Below are 27,002 nucleotides of genomic sequence, written 5' to 3' on the forward strand. Positions count from 1 at the left end.
TACCAATAAAGCACGTGGAATTGATTTCTTAAACTTTGTGTCCTGCAAATGCTTGGCTTCGAAGTTCTTTCAAACAATTAATTAAATTTGAAATCAAACAAAGAACTATTGACATCGATGGAAGGGAAAATTGATTGTGTTGTAAACAATTAATTAAGAAATAAAAAAAAAAAGAAATTCTTAAAATTAAGGCTTGGACACAGTGTCTGGACATAAAATTAGTTCTATTTTCATTCTATTTCCATGCTGTGAATTTAAAAGTACATCTTAAAGTGTTAAGTATGCCACTATTTTCCTTTAATTTGTGGCCAGAAACTCTGCATTAAATATGAGTTAAATTGCTAAGTATTTCAATTTTTTTAATAGAAGAAAATGTTACGCATACGCCACAGTGACCGGTTTCGATATTATTGATCTGCAATGGTTTTACCTTATCGGTTTTTATAACTGGTTTCTATAGATTTGGGCTACTAATTGCGCGAAAAATATATAAATAATTCCATCACGTCAGGATTTTAAATATATTTAGCATCGTTTTATGTTTGCCAAAACTACTTGGCCTTCCTACTCATTAGTTTAAATGTAATTTTAGGCCTTCTTTATTAAGGGGGGAAATCCCTCTGGACGACGGGTTTTTCAAGAATTTTTTTGGAAAACTGAAAGCATTATTTAAAGTTTGGAAAAATACATGATATTATTGACATCATGAAGTGTTAACACAATTTTTTTAGAAGTAATAAAAAAACAAAATAGCCGTTTAAAGTTGATGCCTCACATTTGCGCCGTGCAATGCCCAGGTTCAGTTAATTATTTATAATCAAAAGAGAATATTTTTCCATTAAAATATATTTATACGCATTGCATGAACCTAAATTTAGCAAAAAAAAAAGTAAAATAAAAATTAAAGATAAAAAAAACGAAAAAACACAATTTTTTTTATAAACAAATTGTTAAAAAAAATATTTGTTGTGAAAATTATATTAAACTTTTAGGTTCATGCAATGACCAATGAGTTAACGAGTAATTTGCACTTTATTTCAAGTCGATAGCTTCATTAGTTTTTGAGTTACGTTGCACGCCGCGAAAAAAAAAACGTGTTTCGAGAAAAATTCGTTTAAAGTTTTCATTTTTGTACTGTGCTAGGCTCGGAACCCATGGGTTTCAGGACTATCTGGGGATTTTTGAGGCTTCATTTAAGGCTAAGACCACTAAAATAGTTTTTTCGGTTGATAAATGATTTTTTTAGGCAAAAAATTAATAATGCAAAAATAAAAAAATTCCAGAGGGTTTTCCCCCCTTAAGCAAAAACACAAATATCTAATAAATATGTCTAACTAAATTAAGCAAGTGACAGTCATTTAAAGTCAAAAAGTGGTGCAATTTCCAGTAATTTGCTAAAATTCTCATTTTTCTTAGGCTTTTATATGCTTTTAATAGTAATTAGGTAACTGAAATCATTAAAAGATAGTTACTTTTTTTGTACAAACTTCATCATGATTTTTTAAACTAAACTCTTTGGAGAATATTTATTAGATTTGTGTAGAGTTTATGCTGAAAAACAGCATTTCGGCCAAAAAAACGCCAAACAAGATAAACAGTGGTTGCCACATAAAGTTTGTACGTACTACATGTATTCACGGACCTCGAAATTGCTCAAAAGGGAAACACAATTGAATGAAAACCCTGAAGTCTAAGGGAATTAGTGTCATACTTTCTAGGAAAAACCTCAAAAGTCTAAATAATAAAGAAATTTTGAACAAAATGATTTAAAATTTGGAAAATATTGGACTTTCGATGAGCAGACTTGTCAGCAGATCAAAGTTTTTTTGTTTATCAACAATTTCCTTTAAATAAAGTTTGTATTTTTTTTTTAGAAAAATGTTTTGACTTGAACTTAAGCTTTTTAGGAAACCCAGTACCAGTTTTAGTGTTTTTATCTTATTTATTCAGAAAACTTTAAAATGTTTTTCCAGTTCTATGGACTTAGATCTATACGAAGAGTATTTGTATGTTTTTGTGAACCAATATTACTGATTGCTGTTTTGATGTTTAAAAAAAGGACATATAGTTCAGTTTTTCAAAACCAGCTAATTCCTCGGAAAAAAATTGAAATCTGGATCTTGTTGTTGAGTTTTTTTTTTCTTTAAATAGAATTGCGGAATTATATTGAGGATTCCTCTTCAGGTTGGTGAAATTTTCAAAAGCTCTGAGATTTTTGAAAATAAATTGGCTTTATTATGTTTTCTTGGACATACATAGATTATATCAAATTTGTCAAGCACGCTATAAATTATAAAACTTTATTTAAAAATCACTAATTCCGACTTTTCACGAGTCGATTTTAGTCGCACGATATGTCGCACGGCTTAAGTCGACTAGGATTTTTCTATGGGGATTGTCACTTTAGTCACCTGCGGCTTACGCAAGGCAAAAATCGACTCGTGAAAAGTCGGCATAAGACGTTAAATGGTTTTTCCTTTGAAAACGATTAAATGAAATGAATTTCATGATTTTCTTTGCAAAAAACTAATAATATATGATAGAAAACAAAGGCCCTTAGTAATAGACCCGAATTTAGCAAAAAAAATTTACAAAAAAATTAATGGTAATAAAACGTGCATCAAACTTCTAAACTTAGAATTGGCTTATAGGTAGTTCAGCTATAACTAAGTCGATTTTAAAATCATAGTACTATTTTAATTTGGAAGTAAGATTTTCCAAGTGGGAATCTTGTTTGCGCGAAACTTACAAAAGGCCCGAATGTGAAAAAAATTGAACTGTTCTATTTTTCGATTTGGAAACCACGATGTTTATCAAAAAAGTGTGAATCCCTTACGAACTTAGAACTTAGATTTTTTCACATCAAATAAAGCAAATTATCTTCTTTATATAAGGGACATCAATGTCCAAAAAGTGTGGTATTCGAAAAAGTTACATGTTTGTCATATTTTACACATCAATCGTCGTCGGTTCAAGTAGTCACATTTTCATAATTGTTACAGTTATTATAACTTATAGACATTTTAAATATATCACATACCTTCTTTGAAGTTAATTCCACTTTATTCTTTAAAATCAAGGTAAGACAAAGATACTCTTTATCCGTTTTCGGTTAGATTAACACTGCACTCAAATTGTAACTGGACTGAAATGTATCCTTCTTAACCTGTTGACAATCTTAGAGAGAATAACTATGTTTCTTATTCAGCTTTGGCTTTTATTTATACCTATTCAAAGAAATCCCCAATAGGGTGGAATTCGTTTTTCTAACCCTTTGAAATGTATCCTTATAACAAACTATATGTTGTCGTACATTTGTCTTTCAATCAGACAAAATCGACTTGAGACCAGTTATTATACCTCAATAGTAGAAACATCCCACCAAAGTTTTCTTTTTTTTTTGTCATCATTCATTCCAACCTTTTGTCAGTCAGATGAAAGTGACAATTCAAAATGTATATTTTGTTCAAAGCTATCAGCCATCCCAACCGATTGTCCTTTTCAATATTGTGGTTGTAGCCTTCAAAATGCTTGTTACTAAGAACTATATTCGAAGATGCATGAACATCCTGTTTCTAACCCCGCAACTACCGCTAAAATGGATGCATGTCACATTGCACGGTTGGTGGTAAATTACAGACCTACTTTGATAATAGTCGCGGATTATAATTTTCTTTATCGCCAAATAAAAAAAAAAAAACATCGCACATCCTTTTCATTTAGAATTATGGTTGTTGTCTATATATTTGTGTATATGCAATGGAACCAATTAGAATTATAGCATCGAATTATAGCATTTGAAGAAAACTACTAGTGTCTGACGTAGGTTCTGCATCATAATTATTGGCATTAGGTGTTATGTTGATTGCTTTGTCACAGCTTCCAGAATGAAGTGTATGTTTTTTTTTTAGTTTAGATTAAGGTTGGGGTTTCTTCTGATCAATTTTTTTTTCTCTTTGTAAATACATAACATGAATAAGTTAAATGCATACTATTCATCAAAAGAATAAGTTTCAAGCATATTATTATTTTCTATAAAAAGATTTTTGGAAGAAAGTTTTCGTTGAAATATTCTTAATTTAATCTTCACGCAAAAATACTTATAGCTCTGATTCGGGAGAAAATAGAAATTAAGCCGAAGAAATTCAGGAGAATGTGCTTGAAATGGAATAAAATACTGTAAATTGCTTATTTAAATTTTTTTTTCTGTATCGTTTTCCTTATTAGTCTATTTAATAGACCGGAGCTCCAGAGCAGAAATAGAACAAATTCGTTCTTTACTGCTGATAACGATTTTTACTGCTGATAACGATTCCTTGGCATAAAAGAATACTCCAGCTAAAAGTGCTACTAAATCCATTGGTGCATTTCTGAGAAAACGGCAACACTGGTCGGTTTTCAGTTTTTTTGATTTAACTCGAAAACCAAGCCTAACTTTGAAATGGTTCAAAGACACTTTTCATAGCAAATAAAATTTTCTGTCAAATTAAGATGGTTCCAAAATTTTAAAAATTATTTTGGACTAAAATTCTAACTAATTCTAAAAAAAAGTTAAAAAATTGACGATTTTATTTTTTTTTTACTAAATCAAGAGGCATTTTGTATATGTAGCCGGTACGTCCAAACTTTGTACAAATGATATAAAGTAGAGGTAAAATCCTCAATCCGTTAGGTTGCTTATACATTATGATGGTTACAGTTACGATAAAAGGCTCATTTTATAGATAAATAAAAGTGGTATAATTCATTCTTGAAGAAAATACCAAACAAATCAAAAGTGGTTCAGATATTTGAAAAAAATGTCCTATTGTCCTAACCTTGCGAGAAGAACCCGGACTTTGACCGACTATACAATTGAATTTAACTAACTCACGGAATTCATTTGTATATCATTTTTTAGATAATTCCATTGTGAATAAGTCTGTGCTTGGACATTTTTGGTTTAAATGAGTAAAAATGGTGTTATGAAATAAAAACGGCACCGACCTATTTTCCAAGATGGCGGCTGTTCCCGATGTCCTATCATCCCAAATAATTCACTTTTACGATAAGGACATACACCCAAACACGTTCCATGAAAAAAACTTGTCCCGCGAAAAATGTAATTTGATTTACTAATGTGCCTCTTGAACGAATTTGTCCTATTCAAAAGGGTCTATTCAATAGACTCTATCGCTAAAACTGATTTAAATCAGTCTTATTGTGATTTTGCATGGAAAAAGATTCCACCCTACAAAAAAGCAATGCATTGCACTTTCTCGTATCTATTGTAGGTTTTTTGCGAAAAGTTGATCATTTCGGATGAAATCGGTCACTGTGGCGTATGTGGAACATTTTTTTTTTGTTACGAACAAAATTGTTTAACTAATTTGCCAACTTATTTATAATTTATGAGGCAGTCGAAATTTTACAAATAAATACTGGTCTTTGTGGACTTTTCAGAATGATTGCCAAAACAAAATTTATTAGAAAAGGCCTGTTTGGAAGTATATTAATGGTAAAGATTTATAAATGGTAATAAAAATAAATGTTTCCTTTAATTTTAGCATCGACGAGCAGAAACATCCAAAGCACATTATTGCAATAATCAAACATCGCCTATCTAAGATGGGTTATTCTGGTATCGCTTGGAATTGGTATTGTGGAAAACACCATTAAGCAGGCCCAAAACAAAAGGAGCTTGGGAACGAATAAGTTCGACGAATATTGAATTTGTTTTGAAGGTTAAAAGTTACAATACTTATGCACAAAATGCACGTTGCCCTCAATAAACATGTTATAGTGTTATTGGGCTACAGGGTGATTTAGGAGGAATATGCCCAGTGGCGGATTTACACATTTTCAAGGTGTAAGGCTGTTTAGTTTTTGCCGCCCTTGCCCATACAATTGTGATATCCTAATTTTTTTTTTTTTTACAATGCAACAATTTCGTTGAAACTGCACGTAAAATCATTTGGAATAGTTTTGAGCTAATCGAAGCTCAATTATGTATTAGCGGGGTAATATGTATGCTATTCGCACACTAATGTACATTTGGTTAACGTGAATAAACAACCTATATTGATTTGTCACAAGTAACCCCAGTTACTGTGGGTTTGAGTTCCCCATTAAAATGATAGGTTGTCGTAAAAAAACAGGAGTCCCCTCGTTTAACCTACAGGCTTGTTCCTAAAATCATGAAAATCTAAAACCACAGGTTCCTCCTTCTCATTGCAAAAACATCGCGAATTACTTTAGTAATATTACATATCTCTTCACTTCACCTGTGTGTCACTGCCGTAAAATTATGTTGTTTTTTTTGTCTAATATCATCTTTTTACCACGCATTGCTACGGAAAATCACGGGTTGCCGCAAAAAAAAAAACCACGTATAGCCCAGTTAAAATAAAGGTTATCGTGAGTCGAAGGTTTAAGCTTTAAACCAAGGCCATTATTGGTTTATTATTTGGTTGCCCCTTTAAAATCACATATGGCTCATGAAAAATCACGGGATTCCTCTTGAAAAATGACTGTTTGCAGTGATATTCTCGAAAATCACAAGACATTTTTGGATCTGGTTTTCTGTTATTGTTTAAAAACAAACAATAGCATCAAAAATTATAAAAACTAAATCAGTATTTAATTACATACAATTTTGAGAAAAATTGGTTTGAAATTTTTGTTTCCAATTTTTTTTTTATTTTCAAAATTTTAATTTTGTATAAGTTCTCCCGGCATGAGTTCCATAAAAATCGCCTTTTGGAGTTTCTTAAGCGAACAACCTCAAATTAACTAAAACCTTTATAACGATGCGCATGCGCAAAAAAGGAAACCTAAAAAATGTCCTACTAAAAAGGTGGTTTTCTCTTTTCTGTCAAAACTTCAAAACTTACATACAAAACATTTTCCCTTTTTTACGAGTAATCAAATCTTAAGTTAATGATTAGTATTACTAAATAAGACCAAAACATGTAGGGAAGCTCTTGAAACAAAAACTTCATAACTTGAGCAAAAAAAAAAAACATATTGTGCGTTCATTAAATGTTAGGGACTAAATATTTAGTCAACGTCATTTTCTGAACGGAAATTTACATAGGGAGATTTTTCTTGCTTAACTTTTCAATACCTAAATTACAAGGAATTTTTTTTGGCAGCTTACCAATCAGAGACACGAAACTTACCTATATATTTAGTTCCTAACTTTTCTGAACCTGCCCAATCTGACACAATGTCACCTGGGCCTAATATGTGAACTATCAGGGGCCTGTTTCAAAGCTTACTACATCAACTAAGGCTATTACGGTTGTCAAATATCAATTGATAGATAAACGATAAACTTATCAATTGCTAGACATTTTGGCCCACCAACGACGTTTTTTTAGTAAAAAAAATATGATGAGAAAAATCTATCGGGAAGAAATTTGCTATTGATGGAAAATTTGATAGATAGCAAAATTTTTGACATCCATATCCATTATACCGAGTTTATCAAAAGAACTATTCACAATAGATCTCAAATTTATAGCAAGGACACAGTTTACCAAATTAATATCAATCGTTAAACTTTTTTTTTCATAAAATGTAAAAACTAGTTTTAAGGTCCCATTGACCCTGGGAGCTTAAAACCAGGTTTTCGGGAAAAAATACAGCTTGAGCCAAAGCCTATTTCCTTACTCAGCTTAAATATGACTGTTTTTGTATGGTGTTGGGTGTGAGAAATCTAGCTGTGATGGTAGTTTTTGCGAATTCCTGAAATTTTATAAATAAAATTGAGCCTTAGAAAGTTTGCTGTTGCATGTATTCGTGCAATTCTGTTGAAATGAAGAAAGTTAAATATGTTGCGAAGAAATGTGTTGGTAGAAAGAAATCACTCTCATATTAATTTTGGGAATATTTTATTTTTCAAAGTCGCTTGGGAGGTGTGACCAGTGCTTAACGTATTCGGTAAGATTTTATCTTCATATTAGTAAAAACAATATTATAGTTATGGAGAAAAACTAAAAAAGAAAACAACGCAATCATAGTTTGTTCAATATCTATATTTTAATATATTTTTTTTTTGAATCGTTAGAGTTTTGTATGCCTAAGATAACAGTGTGTCAATGAAGATAATTAATAGTTAGATCTATAACTAATTAAATTGTGTTCACAAGAAGAACAAATACAATTTTGAAATTTGTTTTCTATTTTTTTAAGTCGTAGTTTGGTTTGATTAGATTACTTCTTTTTTTTACCTCTTTAACTCTCTCAAATAAATTCACTCTTACATTCGAATAAATATAATAATAATCTTTTCCAGATAATTCATCAAACTTAAATCCAATGCGCTAACAATTTTCTATTGAAAATACAATATTTATATGGATATAAAAAAAAAAAGAATAAGTAACATAAAAGAAAGAAAAGAAATCTTAAACTAAATCCTACTTTGTCCAGAATATAATAACAATTAGTATATCCGTTAATCCATTCATGTAGGCTCTTCTATGAGTTAAAGTATTGATAGCTTATTTTCTAACAATAAAACTGATATTTTTTTTTTCAAAGTTTATAATAAGATTAGAACTAATTGCCATCCAAGCATTGATTCACATGAGTTTGTAGGATACACAGAGTTTTGAAAATTTTACCACATATTGGACAGTTGAAGTTATTTTCAGGTGAATAAATCTAAAAAAATAAGAGATAGAAATTTTATTTACTTTTGAAATTAGAATTGATTAAAAAAAATACTTACACTTGGTCTTGGAGACGCCACTGGCTGAGTTCTGGTCTTTGGAAAAGCTCCTGTTTGGGTCATAACTTGTTTTGTGTGTTCCTCAAAACTAAAATCGGTTATTTGTTAAAAAAAACTGTTTCTTCCCAAACTTAATTAACTAGAAACTTACTTCTTTTGAGCCTCTTGAATTAGTTCTTGGTTTTTCTTCTGCATTTCGCGCAAATCAGATAACAACTGATCCTTTTCGTTTGCTAGATTCTCTCGTGATTCTTGTTCGGTTTTGAAATCCTTCGAATAGATTTCAAGTTGTTGTGTCAAAACATCAAGATCAATTCGAAGGCTTTTACGTTCAGCTTCGAATTTATTAAACATTTCACTCTTCTCCACGTCACTTGCTTTGAGGAATTGTATGTCGGCATCGGATTTCTTTTGCAATTCTTCAGCAGCAACTAGATTTACTTTGAGGCAATTGATTTCGTCAATATATTGTTGTTGCTGGAAAAAAACAGATAGATTAGACTTCCAAATGATAAATGCAAAAGCTCTTAAGAAAACTTACCATATCTTTAAGTTCTAAATTTTCAGCAACTATAACTGACAGTTGTCTTTCAAAATCTTTAATGACACGTTTATGTTCCATTGTGGTAACATATTCAGTAGCAGCAGCTGCTGCTCCCTCTGTCGCTTCAATTGCTTGATTACTGGCCGTCTGTTCGGTTGCGTTTTTGGGAATAAATTCAAAAGAAGCCTTTTTTTAAATCAAAATATAAATTTTTTAAAAATCATATGAAAACAAAAATTAAAGAATATTTTTTTAAGAATTTTAATTACCAATTGTTGTTGTTCTAGTTTTTGAATTTGTGAACTCATATTTTCAATTTTAGCAGTTTTCTCAGACAAACTTTGGATGAATTCTTCATGTTCTTTGCGTCTAGCTTCTTCATTGATGTGGATTTGTTCAACTTTAAGATCAAGATCTGCAAGGAATACTGAATGATTAGGAGAAAGATTGAGGATGCATTTAAGCAAATCTACTTACCACGACGCAATTCAAGATTTTCGTTCCGAAGCTGTAATAAAACCAAGCACAGAGAATAGAAATTAGTTAAAATGCAACTGTAGATTCATACAAGGGTCTCTTACAGGAACACACTGCACACTCACACAAACTTCTCCAAACTTAATAGAATCAACTTCTGAATCATGTTGGAAGGTCGTGGGTTAATGTAGGAAAGGGGAGGCTATGACCAAATTGCAAATAATGGCATAATTAGATCCAAGGCATGCCTGGGGGCTATACAAAATTAAAATACCCCAAATTAATTTCTACAAATATAAGCAGCCAAAAGTGCTGTTCGTTTTAGCAAGGTTGACAGCTAGAAACAGAACTAAATGTGCCCATGATTATGAAAGTGGACTAAGTCACTTTTTGCATTGTTTGAAGAAAAACTTACATAATAATTTTCTTATAACGATTTAATTATATTTCTTTTATGAAATCACTAGAAGAGCAATAAAGAAGTTAATTTACTGCAATTTAGCTTTCAAATAAACTTTACCCTTTAAATAATAATTATTTTTAGGTTAGATTTGATGCCATTTTTAGGAGTGACTTAGTTCACTTTCATAATTAAGGGCACATAATAGAGGATGGCAGGTTTTAAATAAATATACGGGAAATATTTATCTACGCACAAACAACATAGCACCCACTTAGATTTGTATAAACAATTGAAGTGGAAGTTTAGATTAGGTTCAAACTTCCAAACTACAAAGCATCAACTTTTCAGACAGACTCAATTTTCAAGATCCTACTCAACAACCACGAATGAGAGAAAGATAACGCTTTAGAGCTGTGCCTGTGTATGGCCACGATACGACCGAGAAAAAATATAACCCGATAATAGCGATAATCTAGCGATTGCGAAGCCGACAAACAAGGAGACTTTCAATGTATTAATTTGCACAAGCAGCATCACTGCAAGTATACAAACAAAACATATAAATTCTTTACTAACGTCAATCTCTTTACAATCGTAGTCGACAAAAAAATTACAAAGATAAAGCAAAAGCGACGAAAGAGTACGTTCGTTCAATACTTTATACACGTTATATTGTACGTTAAGCTTTTAATAACCTTTTTAAATTAAACTGAACCCAAATTTTAATGAATTTCATACAAAACTTTTAAGTGAGATAAAGGATAGCTATTGAAATTGTAATCCTGCTATGGGCTATAGTAATTTTTTAAATAGCCAAAAGGAGACAAATGTTTTTATTTATTAAGCTTGAAAAAATGCTTTTAGAATTTGTTCTTATCGCCATAGTGTTTAATTTTTTTTTTTTTTTTAATTAGTAAATAAATTGTCTAGTATACGCACTCACTCACTCAGTAAATGCACTCACCGACAGTGACGTGGAGGATTTCAATTAAAGAAATAGTGTACGGCAATACATTTTGCTTATTTAATATCTAAAATCTTAAGTTTAACATATTTTGTACATACATACAATTCTTAAATGACAATTTTATAATCACAGACACAACGATTGTGTCGATCTAGTCTAGAACAATAAAAGCTGGCAAGGGTTGCCATGTCCTGAACTAGTTAAATAGCTCAATTTCAAATTTTAAATTTTTGTAGCCCAAAATTCAAAATGAAAAAGTATCCCATTACCAAAAAAAAAAATAATTTCTTTAATCTCAATTTATACCTCAGCAGAATTGGCATTTTCATCCTAGTGGTCATTGTTATCACATAATTTTTTCGAGAAAAATATCAATCTGGCAAACCCTGCTTTCATCAGCAAAACAGTGAACCTGATTTGAAGTCTCAGAAAGATCATTTTTATAAAATTTTTAGAGAACATAGCTCTGGCACAGCAGCGCTTATTTGGTGACATTTTAACTTGAAGTCCTTTAATATGACTCATATCCAAGATTTGGACAAATGATTGGCTTTTCAAAACCGTTCTTGATTACCTGCTCGAAGGCAAAGTGACGGACCCAAAAGTGCATCAGTTATTCTTTGCTGACGATGGAGCCATCATAAGTGAAGACCCGATATCCCTGCAACGAGCACTTGATGTATGGGTGGATGTTCTAGAAGGTAGTGGGTACCGCATAAGCGCGAAAAAGACAGAATACCTATGCTGCCCATTTTCTGATCCACACAGGCCTATTCCTGACATTTATTTGAATGGTGTAGTGCTTCCCAAGTGTGAAAAGTTTAAATATCTGGGGTCTATGATAAATAACGAAGGTACTTGTGATGACGATATCAATCATCGCGTAAGCGTAGGGTGGATGAAGTGGCGGGAAAATTCTGCTATCTTCTGTGATCGAAAAATGCCCCCTAAGCTGAAAGGAAGGCTCTACACCGCAGTTGTGCGTCCAGCACTCACATACGGTTCACAATGTTGGACAATGTACAAAAAGTATGAGAGTAAGTTAACGGCAGCTGAGATGAAGATGCTTCGCATGACAGCAGGAGTAACAAAGCTTGATAGAATTAGAAGTACAAAGATCCGAGGAAGCCTTCATGTTAAAAATACCATCTCCCAAAAAATTGAACACGGCCGACTCAGTTGGTATTGCCATGTTCAAAGGAGAGATCCTGAGAACCCCGTCAAAAAAGCAATATCATATAACGTTCCAACACGAAATAAAAAGAAAGGTAGGCCTAAAAACTCCTGGTACAAGCAAATGCAAAAACACCAGCATTCAGTTGGCCTCAGAAACGGAACAATAAAAAACCGGGAGGCTTGCCGCCGATTTCTGAGGTCAACCCGGCGAACCCCCCAGGCGGATCACTAGTGTGAAGCAGTAACGTGGGAAGGTTATGATCCCCTCGACATCGAGATCATAACAGCGCCGAGAAAAAGGAAGAAGAAGAAGATTGGCTTTTCAAAAGGGATTTAAAGCACTTTTTGTGATTTCTCAGAAAACCAAAAAAAAAAAAAACTTAAAACCAAACCTGTGATTTTTCAACGGTTTTGAAAGCCCTATTTGTGGAACCAATTTGCTGTTTTATTTGCATATTAACTGCATATTTGGTTTATCAAAAGTTAAAGGAAGTACCTGATACCCAGCTGTGATAGACATAAGTGTTGATTAGTTAGATTTGATTTTTGTCGTCTCCGGGAAATATGCAATAGGAGCAGAAGGGAAGCAAATTATGTGTTATATTTTGAATAGTTACATTGAATAAATACCCCTGAAGAAGTAAGAAACACTTACGAAACGTTGAGAAAAATAATGGGATAGAACTTTGTTTTATTAGCATTTTGTTAATGTAAACCAAAACCGCCTAATAACAGTTGAAAAAGTAAAAACTATTTTATTTCCTTTTGAAAAATTACTCCTCAAATACACTTAGGAGCAAAAAAAACGGAATCAAATAAATTCGGATATTAAAAACAAAAATTTCAATGGAAAATATATTTTTCCTTCAAAGTCGCATGGTCTCATTGAATTTTTTACTTTGAATTGTTGGGAAAAAACATAAAAATGCATACGATAGTATTAGCGCTATCTTCTTCATTTTTGTTTGATTGTTAATTTTCCAGATACTCTCTTTTTTCAAATTTCAGTCTTTTTTTCCTTACAATAGTATTAGCGTTATCTGTCAATAAATTGCACTTCATTTTTTTACGTTAAATTTTCCAGAGGAGGTACACTCTGTTTCAATTTCAGTATTTTTTAATTACACACTTCATTTATGTTGATTGGATCTTTATAAAGTGAACAGATTTTTAAGGTAATTTCTTAGTTTTTATTTCAAGCTTTTCAATGGTACCATTAACATTCATGTATGTCAATTATACCTGATCAATTATCGTTTTTACAAAACGCAGTTTGAATCCATTTTGTTTGCTCCTAAGTGTATTATCAAATCCATATTAAGCCAGGAAAGAAAGTTCGTCTTTTTTAGATCAGCCGAATTTCTTTGTCAAGACTATAATAGTTCAAAAGAAGATTTGGTTGTATACGTTTAGAAGTATAAGGGGAGTGATGTTGTACACCAAGTTCTAATTTGGATTGAAAGATGTTTCAGAAGACTCGCATCATCAAATAATTTTAACGACTACATGAGAAATATACATTATGTACGAGTTTGTTCAATGCCCTTGAAAACTTATAACTTCGCAACACATCAAATTTACAGTCTGTTTGCGGACAGAGAACGCAAATATTCTCAAAGAAAATACACCTCAGCCAACAATGACCAGAATTTTAGGAAAAAAAAAAACGGATGTCATCTATAGACGATTCGATTATTTAAATATCAATATAGGTGGTCATCTTTAAGGTCCAAAGATTGAGAAGTTTCGGGGAGAAAATAACATGCACATGTCCATTTAGCACCCACACATTCTCTTTAAGGAATTGCTCTTCATGAAGAAAGTTATTTTGAATAGAGTCTATTTTTGACTTGGAAATCTTTAAATCTTTCGGCACATCATACTAAATAATAAAATAAAAGACACGAATTTAGCGAAAGCTCGATTTACTCGTAAACACAAAATAAAATATACATTATGTACATCTCACTTCTACATAAAAAAGTTCTATGATTTTAAAATCGAAGCCAATTTTATGTTTTTATTATCATTAATATTTTTGTGTTAAAATTGAGTTTTACTTAATTCGGGTCTATTACTAAGGGTAAATTGAGCCTTCGTAATAGACCAGAATTTAGCAAAACTCGATTTTAAAACATACACTCAAATTTAACGCACATCCTATTTATTTTAAAGTGAAGTCCTGCTATTACTTTATGCCACAGTATCATGGTTATTTTCTCAAATGAGACAATAGTGATCTTAAATTCAAGGTATGGAATAAAATGTTTGTCGGGAAGATTTGGGGAGAGATTTGCTGAAGTCTGTCTGTTAACCCGCGAACCTTTTAAAAAAGAGTCATAAAATTTCATGGAGTTAAATCGGCTTTACAACACCTACGGAGTTAGCGAGCCTTTCAAGACCTAAGTTAAGTACCCCAAAATACTTGACTGATGCCCTCGAACAGCATCCGGTTCCAATCACCCCTAGATCTGGTCCACAGTTTAGTCTGATGCACGATAATGCATGCTAGAGTAGTTTGAGAATATCTTCAAGATTTTAATATTCCAGGCTTCGGATTAAAACTTAAGTGAAAGAAGTGTTACAACAAAACCTTCAAAAGTTATTTAGTGGAATGAACAAACGACTCCAGGTTGTCATATGCGCTAGAGCAGGCTTGTAAAACTCAATGGCATTCACGGGCCAAAATAGCAGGATCTAAATTTCTATGGGCCGCAAAAAAAAAGAAATCATTAGAATTTTTACGAAACAGATTTATTTTTATAAAAGAACAAGAACAATATGTAGTAATATAAATGTTTTCTGCCTGAAACTTGGCATCTCTTTTCTGTACCATCTTCTCTACTTGTGATGAAAATTTTATAGAAGTTATTACTTTTAAAACAGACCCAAGGTGAAGATCTGTTATTCTGGATTTAACAGGTGACTCATTTCGATTCATAAGTGAAAACTGCTGCTCGCATCGATAAGTGCTTCCAAACATACAAATGCTTTCATATGCCAATTTTCAAGTGTTCTCAAATCTGCTTGTTAGATACTTGTAAAATTCAGGCATCCCAGCTTCATCGAATTTATATCTTTAAACGGAGCCACACTGGATTTCGATTAGCTCCATTTGCAAATGATTACGTACTGATTCTGTATTTATAAACCCGTCTCAAAAATAGATTAAAAAAGGATGGATTTTTCGGGAAAAAGTAGAGAAAATATTTGCATTGGTGTTCATTTAAGAAAAAAGTAGCGACTGCAAGTCGACTGCAAATCGAATTTTTGGTTGCTTGGAAGTCGACTTAAATCTTTTGTACAAATAAACAAAATGAGAGCTTATTCCCGAAAACTCACTTAGGATGAAACAAATCGTATGGAACTTTTTCACTGCTTTCCCATTGGTCAAACTGCACTCACTAAATACAGCAAAAAAAAGCTTGTTTTCAATACAAAAAATGTTTGTTTACCTTTTCACCCATCAAGAACTCATATAAGCTGGAAATTCTCCATTGCGACATAAATAGCAAAAATTTAAAATCTCTGCAGTAAACATCGTGTTGAAATGGAGAAATTCAAAACAATTTTATTGGATTCCCCGGTTTGTTCGTGTTCATTAGAGACATTTAAATTTTATTTTTTTAAACTAAAATTGAATGTAAAAATTGAAAATGCAAGTTGTACCTAAATTAAGCTTGGGCCGCACAAATATACGATGTGGGCCGCATGCGGCCCGCGGGCCGCAAGTTTGACATGCCTGCGCTAGAGGATACTATACCAAGTATTGCATCAAATTATGGTAAAGAACCGTCACCCGCTTCCATTTTTTTAAATTTTTCTTCTTAAAAACCAAAATTAATTTATAATCAGTTTTCAGTTTGGTTTATCTTTTTTTTTGGTTGATAATACTGTTGCAGTTAAGCATTTTTTCGACTTGCTAAACAATAAGAAAACACAAAAAAATGCACCAAAGAATTTTAAAGCCTTTAAAAATAAGATGCAGGGGTATAATTTCAGAAGAAAAATGTGTGCGTTAATTTTGAGCAGGAGTTTATTTCAAACTTCTAAACTTAGAATAGGCTTAAAGGCAGTTCACTTACAATTAAGTCAATTTTAAAATTAAAAAAATAATTTGCAAGTGAGCAATTAAATTGAAATCTGTACGATGGTCATATGGATAGAAGCAATTTCCTAACCCAAATGAAAATGAAATCGTTGTCGAATGAAATTTTGTTGTTATTCAAAGATCATCCTAAATCGCAACTGATGCGATCCTGTCTTACGCATTAGATTAGATAGGGAATAGCGAAGGTTAGACATTTCTGTTTATCCTACTCGTTTATGGTAGACTTAAGGCTAGGCGCACACATACAGCTGTGTTCAAAATAATAGTAGTGCCTGCATCAAAATAACATTTTTTTATAATTACGGTGCTTCTACGGTTAAAAATTTAGTTTCTTTGATGTCAAAGTTTGTAACGGTCAATTACTAATAAATGTATCATAGTTTTAAAATGAAAAAGAAGGTTCCAAATAATTTTTCATTGACTTTTGGTTGTTCTTTCTAATTTGACCTGTTCAAAATAATAGTAGTTAAAGTTATTTTTGAAGAATTTAAAAGCGGTTTATAATATAGAATATTTATTTTTGGTTTAAAAGTAAGTACTCATATAATAGGAACAATTTTTCAACAAAAAACGATTTGTTTCGGTTTTAATCTATTTAAAGTTCGAAGTGCAAAACACTGCAGTTCGGATAGCGGAAACTTTTACGAAAGCTGCTTGAAGAAGGGAAAACCTACTTGGAAATTCAAGGTTTTATGAGGATGCTCCCCTGCAATGGTAGCCAATGCAATAAACTCAACGAAAAACCCCAAACGCGCGGTAGAAAAAGAAAAAAGACCGTCGTAGATGACAGGCGTACTGTCCAGATGAGCAAAGCTGAGCCTTCAGCATCGTCGTTTCGAATCCAGAAGGCTTTAAGCATTCGGAGGCGACTGTTAGAGACTAATTTGTACGCTTGAAGTCCACGAAAAGTTCTGTGAAACATGTTAAAAAGCGTATCCAGTTTGTAAAAGATTACATAAACTGGCCAGCGAAGTAATAGCGTAACATATTGTTTACTGATGCGAGCAAATTTGTCCTCTTTGGTGGTACTGGATCTCCAGAATACGTCCGACGTCCACCCAATACGGAATATGTTCCAAAGTATACGACGGAAAAAGTTAAACATGGAGGGTCGAAAATTTTAGTATTTTAACATATTTCTTTGTTAACAGCGGTACTTTATGTGAACTTCAAGCGTACAAATTAGTCTCTAACAGTCGCCTCCGAATGTTCACTGCACTGCAATCCAGGGTTAAAGCCTTCTGGATTTGAAACGACGATGCAGAAGGCTCAACTTTGCTCATCTGGACAATACGCCTGCCATCTACGACGGTCTTTTTTCTTTTTCTACCGCACGTTTCGGGTTTTTCGTTGAGTTTATTGCATTGGCTACCATTGTAGGGGAGCATCCTTATATAACCTTGAATTTCCAAGTAGGTTTTCCCTTCTTCAAGCAGCTTTCGTAAAAGTTTCCGTTATCCGAACTGCAGTGTTTTGCTCTTCGAACTTTAAATAGATTAAAACCGAAACAAATCGTTTTTTGTTGAAAAATTGTTCATATTATATGAGTACTTACTTTTAAACCAAAAATAAATATTCTTTATTATAAACCGCTTTTAAATTCTTCAAAAATAACTTTAACTACTATTATTTTGAACAGGTCAAATTAGAAAGAACAACCAAAAGTCAATGAAAAATTATTTGGAACCTTCTTTTTCATTTTGAAACTATGATACATTTATCAGTAATTGACCGTTACAAACTTTGACATCAAAGAAACTAAATTTTTAACCGTAGAAACACCGTAATTATAAAAAATGTTTTTTTGATGCAGCCACTACTATTATTTTGAACACAACTGTACGATTTTGATCGCGCGATTATTCAGTCGCAAATTAGATGACAAGAGTTTCAATGACTGTGGACACAATTTTCAAATTTTTAATCGCGGGAAGCATGTGTGTTCACATGCATTGAAATCCTTGTGATCCATTTTTGCGACTGAATGCGCGACTAAAATCGCATGTGTGCGCCTAGCCTAAGGAAAAAAAAAAACCACATTTTAGTTTGACGTCAGTTCCTTATCAACTTAAACTTGAGTAGGTAGTTAATATTGCTCAGGTAGATTTTTTTGAAATTTATGAAACGGATCTCAGGTACCACAACAGCAATGATTCATTCAAAATTAAAGATAAACAAACAACAAACAAACTTACCTTAGCAATTTCAGCTCTGCGATCATCTTCCATTGCTTTAACATCAGCTTTCCATTTTTGTGTTTGATCATACAATTGTTTCATTGTTATATTTGTATTAAGTAAAGTTTCTATAAAAAATACAAATACTCTATTAATTAAAAACCAATCTCCTAAAAATTATAATCTTACTTTTCAATTCCATATATTCGGACATCATATTTTGCAATTTGACAACATCCTCCGGACAAGCACTCATCGAACAAATACTTGGAAATTGTGAATAAACACTTGCTTTTAAAACGTCCGAGTTTACTTCTCCGAGAATAAAACTTGCTGCCAGCGAAGCCTCTGGCTTGGCAGAGTTTGTCGAATTCATTGAATTATTATCTGATCCATTTGAATGACAACTTTCAGGTTTGCCATTTTCACAAGCTTCAATTAATTGCTTGGAAATCGTACTCGAAGTGAGTATTTTAGATGGAGCTTGCGATACACAGTCGGCAATTAATTCTTCATCGAATGCTTTTGTCATTTTTAGTAGAGCAAGTGAATCGTTATTTTGAACAATACTAAATTGACTTCCTTCGGATGAAGTCGATGTCAATAATTGACTTACAGTGAGTCCATTAGTTTTGACGACTCCGTTGACTAAATCACCACCAGCAACGATTGGTTCCTTCGTCACTGGTGAATTTGAAGCCATTGGCAGCGAATTAATCGTGTCCATTGACGATGTCGGTGATGTACCCAAAATAACAAAGGATTCCTCGTCAGACATTTTGCAGAGAATTTAGATGATTTTAGAAAAAACTTGTTTGAAGAGAAATTCACAGCTAAAATAATAAGGAAAAAACAACGCAGTTAATAGTTTGACTGTGTCAAGAAAAAATTTAGAACGGAAACACTTTTTTTTTTTTGTTAAATAATTTACCCGAGAGTGACTCACTTTGATAAGAATATTGTTTAGTAAATCGTTTTTTTTATGATTTTTAGAATAGATAATTTTTCGTAAACAATTTTTAGGGAAAATTGCAGTTTGCTGCTGCAGTGTATAAAGTTTAGAAGAGAGAATTTTAATTAAACAAACGAAGAAAGATAAAAAAATTCACCTGCGGCTATGTATGTAGTATGTATGTACACAGAGTATGTGTAGTTTTGGAATTTGTGAAGTGCACTTCAAAACACATACAAGCGAAAAAATAAATACAAAATGACAGCAAACATCTGGCTGGTAGGTAGTACCGGTTTTTGAAAGACAGATGGCGTGGAAAAAAAATATGGCGGATAATTAATACTGAAGGTGGAAACAAAATGTTAAATAGGTTTTAAAACATGCTAGCATGCAAAAAATATGATTCGCGCGATTTTTGTGGCGTTTGCTGGTAGGAAAAAGCGAATTTGCTTAAGAGAACTGTTCTCTGTAGAAAATCAGGGGTGGAATCGGCTAATGCGATGGTCGATAGTTGATAGTCAAAAAACGACAATTTAGCTCCATAAATCCACAATTATTTTGATAATCAATTCATCGACTATAGCGTTAGCCGATTCCTCCCCAAATTTTTCAAATAATGATTTCTTATATTTTGTTGCAAAGGACAAAAGAGTGGAATAAAAAATGCCACGTGATAAAAAAAAAACAAATGAAAATTGTCATTGGAAATTTCGTCGATGATCAGGTATGAAAAATTTTAATTACTCAGTTTAAAAACAAAAACGCTGTCAAAAAAGTGTTTTTTACCGCCGGAAGTTGCGTACGCCTAGTACGCCTATCAAGATAAATTTTAGCTGACATTTTTTTCCACCGTATTGCTTGACTTTTAGCTCGTCCGCTAAGTTGTGACTTTTGGAAAACATACAGTTTATAACGAATGTGTGACTTTCTCTAGCTGAATCTTTTATTGCTATATGAAGCAGATTGTCTAAATTTATTTTTTTGATACAAAATTAAAAAGAAAGACCTTATTGAAAGACCTACATTATATGATTTGTTCAAATTTAAAAATAAGGAATAACTCAATGGGTCATATTTATCGTCATATATTAAAACCGAATTGGTTCGATCTTAGGCATGAAGAAGAAGAGAAGGTATGACCATTAGAGTCGCCATTTTAAAAAATGGAATAATAAGTTTTTGACGTTTAATTTGTTAATTTGGCAAAGTCAAAAGCAACAACAATTTCCAAGACAAATTTGTTAACAGTAACAATTTCAATGGGGCAGCTGTCAAAAACTTAGGAATCCATCTTTTCTTTCTTTCATCAACGAGTATCAATTTTATAATTGTAAGATGATATGTGTTTATATCTAAATCAGGTTTAAAATATATCAAAAAGTATAATAATACCTGTGTAATTTGTCTTCAAAAAGTGAAGAAAATCGCAGGAAAACAACAACAAATACTACAAAAAATAAAAAAACTCTTTTGGTCCAATTTTTTTTTTCAAAATTGTTGAAAATAAAAAAAAGTGCTTACCTACTATTATTTGTGAAAAAGCAAAACAAATAAAAGAATAATTTAATAATTTCTATATTTTTTATGGTATTTTTTTTGTTGTTTTCAGGCGATTCACTTATACTTTTTGAAGACAAAATATACAGGTATTATTATACTTTTTGATATACATAATTTTAAACCTGATTTAGATATAAACACTTATTATTATCATTTTACAATAATAAAATTGATACTCCTTCATATAAATTTAATTCGTAAAATAAATGTTTTTCAAGGTACTAACCCAACATTGTAAATTTTAACCTATAATAAAACGCTTATTTTTAAAAAATTCAATAAATTTATTATTTACTTAGTTATTTCGATATTTAGTGAATAAAAAATTGGTTTGAATAATTTATTTTTGTATACAAATGCAAAAATTCAAACAAAACGCTATGGGTATCTAATATTTATTTTATGACACTTTCCTCAAATTCAAAAATAAAACCCCTTTAGTTTATCCAGAAAAACTGATTTTTTCTGAATTTCATAGTTTTTACACAAATTTGCTTATTTTCAAAAAAAGCCCAACTTTCAACATTAACTGCCAATTAAAAATGAATGGTGCCATTTATTAGAAATGTGGAGTACTATTTCGATAAAGCAATGCTTAGATTCTCTTTGAAGCTTCAAAAAAAAATACAGCTTTTGTGCGATCTTTATCGGTTTGTTACAGAAATGTCAGGTGGGGCTACAAGGGGTTAAATGCCTTAAATATATTTTAAAGAAATGACGTTAAGAAAGTTTATATAAATATGTAGTTAACGATCTGTCGGCACACGGGTGCGAATTTGGCAGGACAAAAATTAAAAGTGGTCACAAAAAAGTGTCTTTATAAGGGTGAAAATACATTTTTTTGAATTGTGAATACAATATTCGAATTCCTCGGAATATTCTACATCAATTTCATATATGATTCTCTACAAGATAGTGAGACCGAAAAAAGTTCTAGCGACATAAAAAAGTATAAACCAAATTCGCAAAGAAGAGGTGTGCCTACAGAGGGTTAAATGTGTTAAAAATGCATTTTACCCATTTTCTTAACTGCATCATTTGCAATACATAAAACTGCACAACCAACTTCCGCTTTCCATACAAATTTGACCATTCTCTTTTATTAAGATTCCTTTTTTTTTTTGGATTTGTTTCAGGGTTGTCGAGATTAGTTGAATTTGAAGATAAAATGTTCCTAATCAGAATTCTTTAGAATCTACACTATCAAAATGTCCATATGTGTGCTGTGACCCACTGTACACAACTTCCTTGTACTTGAAAGGTTTGGTATCAGTACTATTTAAAATTATCAAAATATAGCACTTGATAATGCTTAAATATTATTCAACTTAAGGTATATCATTTAGACAAGTGATGGCACAAGGCACAAAACTTTATATTTTCTCTTGCGAACTATTTACCTGGAACTGGATGAACAAATTTTTTTGTTTACAGCCACAACACTTTATTAAAGGTTCCACACTTCAGTTATATTATTGACTAGTTAAAGTTAATTCATTAAATTAAGCAAAGTTACAAATTATAACTCTACGAACTAAATTTAAAAAAAATACAAATCAATTCAACAGAGTGTTAAGACACTCTACGAGGACTATCGGGTATGTTTTCGTTTCTGAATGTGACAACAAAATAGTATTATATTTTGGTAATGTACAAATCGGGGGTTTCCCTCTTTAACATGAATGGTTTATTTACGAACAACCGCACGCAACACGCAATCAATAGAGTGCGAGATTTTTTTTTATTAAAATGTTTTTGAGAATTGTTATTATAAACTTAAAAAAAAAAATAATTATGAACAAAAAAATGGTTTTAAGACTGAACATTTTGCAAAAAAAATTATTTGGAATACTTCAACAATTTTATAAAAAAATTAAAACCATTTTCCTAAAAGTATACTACTAATAAAAGTATGAATACGAAATTTGGGTTGTTCATTTCATTGAAATCTCTGCAAATTCTCCAAGTTCTCATCGATCTCATTGAATCGGTGAATAATGACATTTCTGAAACCTGTCAAAGTTAAAAAAAAAAAAAAAACAGAATTTGATGAACCTGTTAGATACAAGCTGCGAAGTAAACTAAATACGAAATTTAAAATAAATTTGGTATGAAATTATTAGCTATGTTTCTTTGGCATCCATAGCTTCATTACACTAAAAAGAAATAGGGGAAGGTGGCCTAAAATGGCCCCCTAAGGAAAATGTCCTATATCTCGAAAAACAGTAGTACCTATTCAAACTTAAATGCTATATACTTTTCAATGTTTAATATATTACTCTCACATTTTTTTCATTTGCGAGTTGAAAAAGTTCCAAAAAGTATTTAATTTTTTTTCATTTTCAAGATGTCTACAAATTTCACTGATCAAATTTACCCGGGTAAAATGGCACACTGTCCAAACATACGTGATTTTAAATGCAAAATTGAGTCATAGGGCTTCTTTTCCATTTTCTTGGAACAAGTGGTGCTTAGTCCCCCCAGATCTTTCATCGAGTCATTCAAAACCCAGTTCATGCTGGTTGCTCGTCTCGTTTTTGTAGTTTTTGCAACTTTGAGTGTTTTGGATGCTTTTTTCCAGGTTTTTGACGGAATTAAGGGCTTTCCTCAGTCCAGGACTTCCTCTCTGTACATCGTTCATAAATAGCAACTATTTTTACTTTAAAAAAATGAAAATGTGAAAAAAAATTTTAAATGACATGTGAAATAGGTATGCCATTTTACCCGAGCACTAAGTAGGCCATTTTGCCCATTTTGAGTTTTTTTCAATTTAATTTTTATACCAAAAAATTTAAAATCGTTTTAAATCAACTTATTTCAGTAAATTAATAAGAAATACTTCATGCGTACACACATTAACTTCTTTTTCCAAAATACAATGTTTTTTATACTTTTGTTTTGCAAAAAAAATTTCACAAAATTTTAACGAGCGTACTTTTTGATGTGCATAGAGACAGTTTGACCTGTCAAATTTCAAAAAATGATAAACTAAAGAATCGCGTTCATAAAACTTTCTAATAATTTTCGATTCTACGATTTCTAGCAAGGGGGCCATTTTACCTTGGGGTGCCAGTTTAGGCCACTTTCCCCTAATCACCCCGATTTTATTATTAAATCCTTTTTCTACTAAAGCAAATGAAATAATTTCGATTAAATTTGCCAAATGAACTGAACCTGTTTTCACTACAGCCTAAATGTGATAATTTACAAAATTATCTTATTTGCTTGTTTTAACTCTGGTTCAAGAGCCAAAGTAAGTAATTGTTGCTGATTATTATAGCTGCGTTCCTTTGCTCTCATTTATCTACAGCTTATTACTTTAAGGTGCTTTCAACTACCATAACACTTTTGAAAGCTGCTTTAAGTACTTAGCAATACATACAGTCACTCATATAAATATTGGGCCAAATGCAAATAAAAAAAAAAACAGATATTTACAACAATATACTGATAGCAAATAGATGTAACCTATAAGACTTTTTTTTTGGATGAATTTAGTTTTGTGGTTGTATTGTGGATTACATTTAGGCTTAAAATTCAAAAATTTACCGTTATTTCTGCAAATACACTAAATATTGTACAATAAGGAAAATCGGATAAAAGCGATTATTTGGCACGCAAACCCTGGTAAAAACATTATGAAATGGACTAAAAACTGTATAATATAAAAGAGTTTATCAATAAAATACTGAAACAGAAGTTAAACTGAAACTACAGTGCCCAAACTCGATTTTGGATTTTTGGCCCAATAATTTTGTGGTGTTTTAGACTGCGTTTTCCAATTATTTCTTTTAGGAAGAAATATTTTTTGTTTGATTTTGCTTGTCAAACTAACGGTTTGAAAAATATACAAATATCTATGCATTTTTCAAAACATTTTATGTATTCCTTCTTCATTTTTTTTACGACACTTAACTCAAGACAAAGATTTGGCCCAATAATTTCGTGACTGACTGTAAATGCAGCCAAATGATCGCATCTTAAATAAAATTACATAAACTCACGCAAGGTCTCTATGGCGTGAATAGTGAATACTATTTTTAATTCCTTAAATAATATTATTTATTTAAATAGTTTATAGCTTAAAATTATATGTACAAAAGAAGTTCTTTGGTTTGCTTTGTTTTTGTTTTTTTTTTTTTTTTACAAATTACACTAAAAATACTTGTTTGCTTCACTAAAATTGCGGACCTTTAACTTTTTTCGACACTGATACACGATATCGAAAAACTGGTCTAAACACATTGACTTCTGCCAACTCCAAGTCGTTAGGGTTTTCATCATATCCGAGATCATCTGAAGACACCTTGTTTCCCAACAGTGCAGTCGTTAGTACAAAATCTGAGTTTTCCTCCAGAGGGCGTGTCAGTAGTTGAACTCTGAGACTTTCTCCTCCATTTGATGAATCGGTTTCAAATTCACTTAGCGGATATGGATATCCATTAACCAATATCAAAAAACAAAACAACCAAATCAGCTTCTATAAGAATACAAAACGGTGTTATAGAATGATGGTAATTTGATAACAATAGAAAACTTACAAAAGCAACTTTAAACAACATTTTGGCACGAATTTGTTATTATTTGTGAGGTATAAAGAACTCCTACTCCGAATACAACTTCTTCACAAAGAGTTAAGTTGAGCTTTGTCTAATAATTTTGTAATGCATTTGGCTTTTATAGGTTAAAACTTACTCGTGATAAAATGTAAATTAGCCTTAGAGAATTGCCCTCCTGCGCATTAGCATCTGAATGTGAATTGGAGATATGCTCTCTTAAACTATTGCAATTAACAAAATATTTACACGACGGAAGTGTGACTTGACTAATTGGTGGAAATGCAAAATAGGATCTTCTGCTATTGGTTAGGTGCATTTACCGAAGATAGAAAAATCTGTTATGTTCTAGCTGAATTGGTAAAGTAAATCTTTACGAGTGATTAGCAAATCAGAAGTGAGTCATTATTTGAAAGTAGTAAAGGTAAATAAGTATGAGGAACTTGTGACAGTGAGTCAGGTCAAGTGTATTTAGGAATATCACACGGAAGGTGGTCGTTGCGGGTTTTTGAGAAAATGTTATATATTGTTGATATATCTAATACGTACTAGGAATTACGAGAAGATTTATTATTTATTTGCTGATTGAATTATTATCAAGATAGTTGAATATTGATTGAATTGTATTGAATAAAATGAGTTAAATAACTATAGTAACACGCGCTGTTTAGTAACTATTATGTCAACTATAATATCAAAAACAAAATATTGTTGGATAGTATAAAAAAGATTTCTTTCAGTTGTTCTGTTTTATGAACCAACACCAAAATTGCTCATTATGTATCAAGATAAATCTGAAACCCAAAAAGTTGAACATTAGGTTTCCTTTACTTTAAGTCCTATTCCTATATTTTTTTCGTATTTACTATGTTATAACTCGCCTTAATAATTTTAGCCCTGTTTTGTTCTATAACTCATTTCTTGAAATCACACACTTTTCATGAAAAAAAGCGAAACAAATTTATCGTTTTTTCTTTATACATCATATTGTCAATATTTTTACATGACAAACTATAATAAATTTTATATCATTGAAAAGCTTATCATTTTACCTTTAAAAATATACATCAACCATATCTGTACGACATCTAAAAAAAAGAGTTACAATTTTTTAAAGACAACCATGTCAAAATTAAAACTGAGATTACGGCACTTCGCTCACTGGTGGCTGGTGTCGGCATACGATCTCCTACAGGTGTGAGTAGGTTAGGTACTGAGTATTAGAAAAAACACGTCTATTGTCTCATTAGGTTGAGCACAAATAAGCTGAGCCTGTTTTGATACTAAAACTAGGCTTTTTAGCTTAGTTACTAAAGAAACCATTACATATACATAGGTACACTTGGGTGAATTTGGGGTATAG

At 31.7% G+C, this 27,002-nt stretch overlaps 1 protein-coding gene and 1 long non-coding RNA gene across 8 annotated transcripts in view; both read right to left on the reverse strand.

The window, feature by feature from the left end:
• Nucleotides 1–22,609, reverse strand: part of LOC129913825 (NF-kappa-B essential modulator-like) — a 76,325-nt gene extending 53,716 nt beyond the window's left edge. For 2 of the 7 annotated variants that reach the window (XM_055992765.1, XM_055992756.1), the window contains exons 1-3: nt 19,518–19,665; nt 18,761–19,404; nt 18,590–18,699 (exon numbers count right to left, since the gene is read on the reverse strand). In XM_055992765.1, coding sequence (XP_055848740.1) covers nt 18,590–18,699; nt 18,761–19,349 — 699 coding nt within the window. In that variant the 5' untranslated portion in view covers nt 19,350–19,404; nt 19,518–19,665. The other 5 variants (XM_055992738.1, XM_055992729.1, XM_055992746.1 and 2 more) reach the window with 5 other exon arrangements.
• A 2,597-nt stretch (nt 22,610–25,206) lies between these two features.
• Nucleotides 25,207–26,172, reverse strand: LOC129907320 (uncharacterized). The gene is made up of 2 exons (XR_008771007.1): nt 25,625–26,172; nt 25,207–25,563 (listed from the first exon to the last, which is right to left on the reverse strand). It is a non-coding gene; the product is annotated as an uncharacterized LOC129907320 (long non-coding RNA).
• Nucleotides 26,173–27,002: the final 830 nt, after the last annotated feature.

Source organism: Episyrphus balteatus, chromosome 1, assembly GCF_945859705.1.
Source record: "Episyrphus balteatus chromosome 1, idEpiBalt1.1, whole genome shotgun sequence".
Classification (NCBI taxonomy): domain Eukaryota; kingdom Metazoa; phylum Arthropoda; class Insecta; order Diptera; family Syrphidae; genus Episyrphus; species Episyrphus balteatus.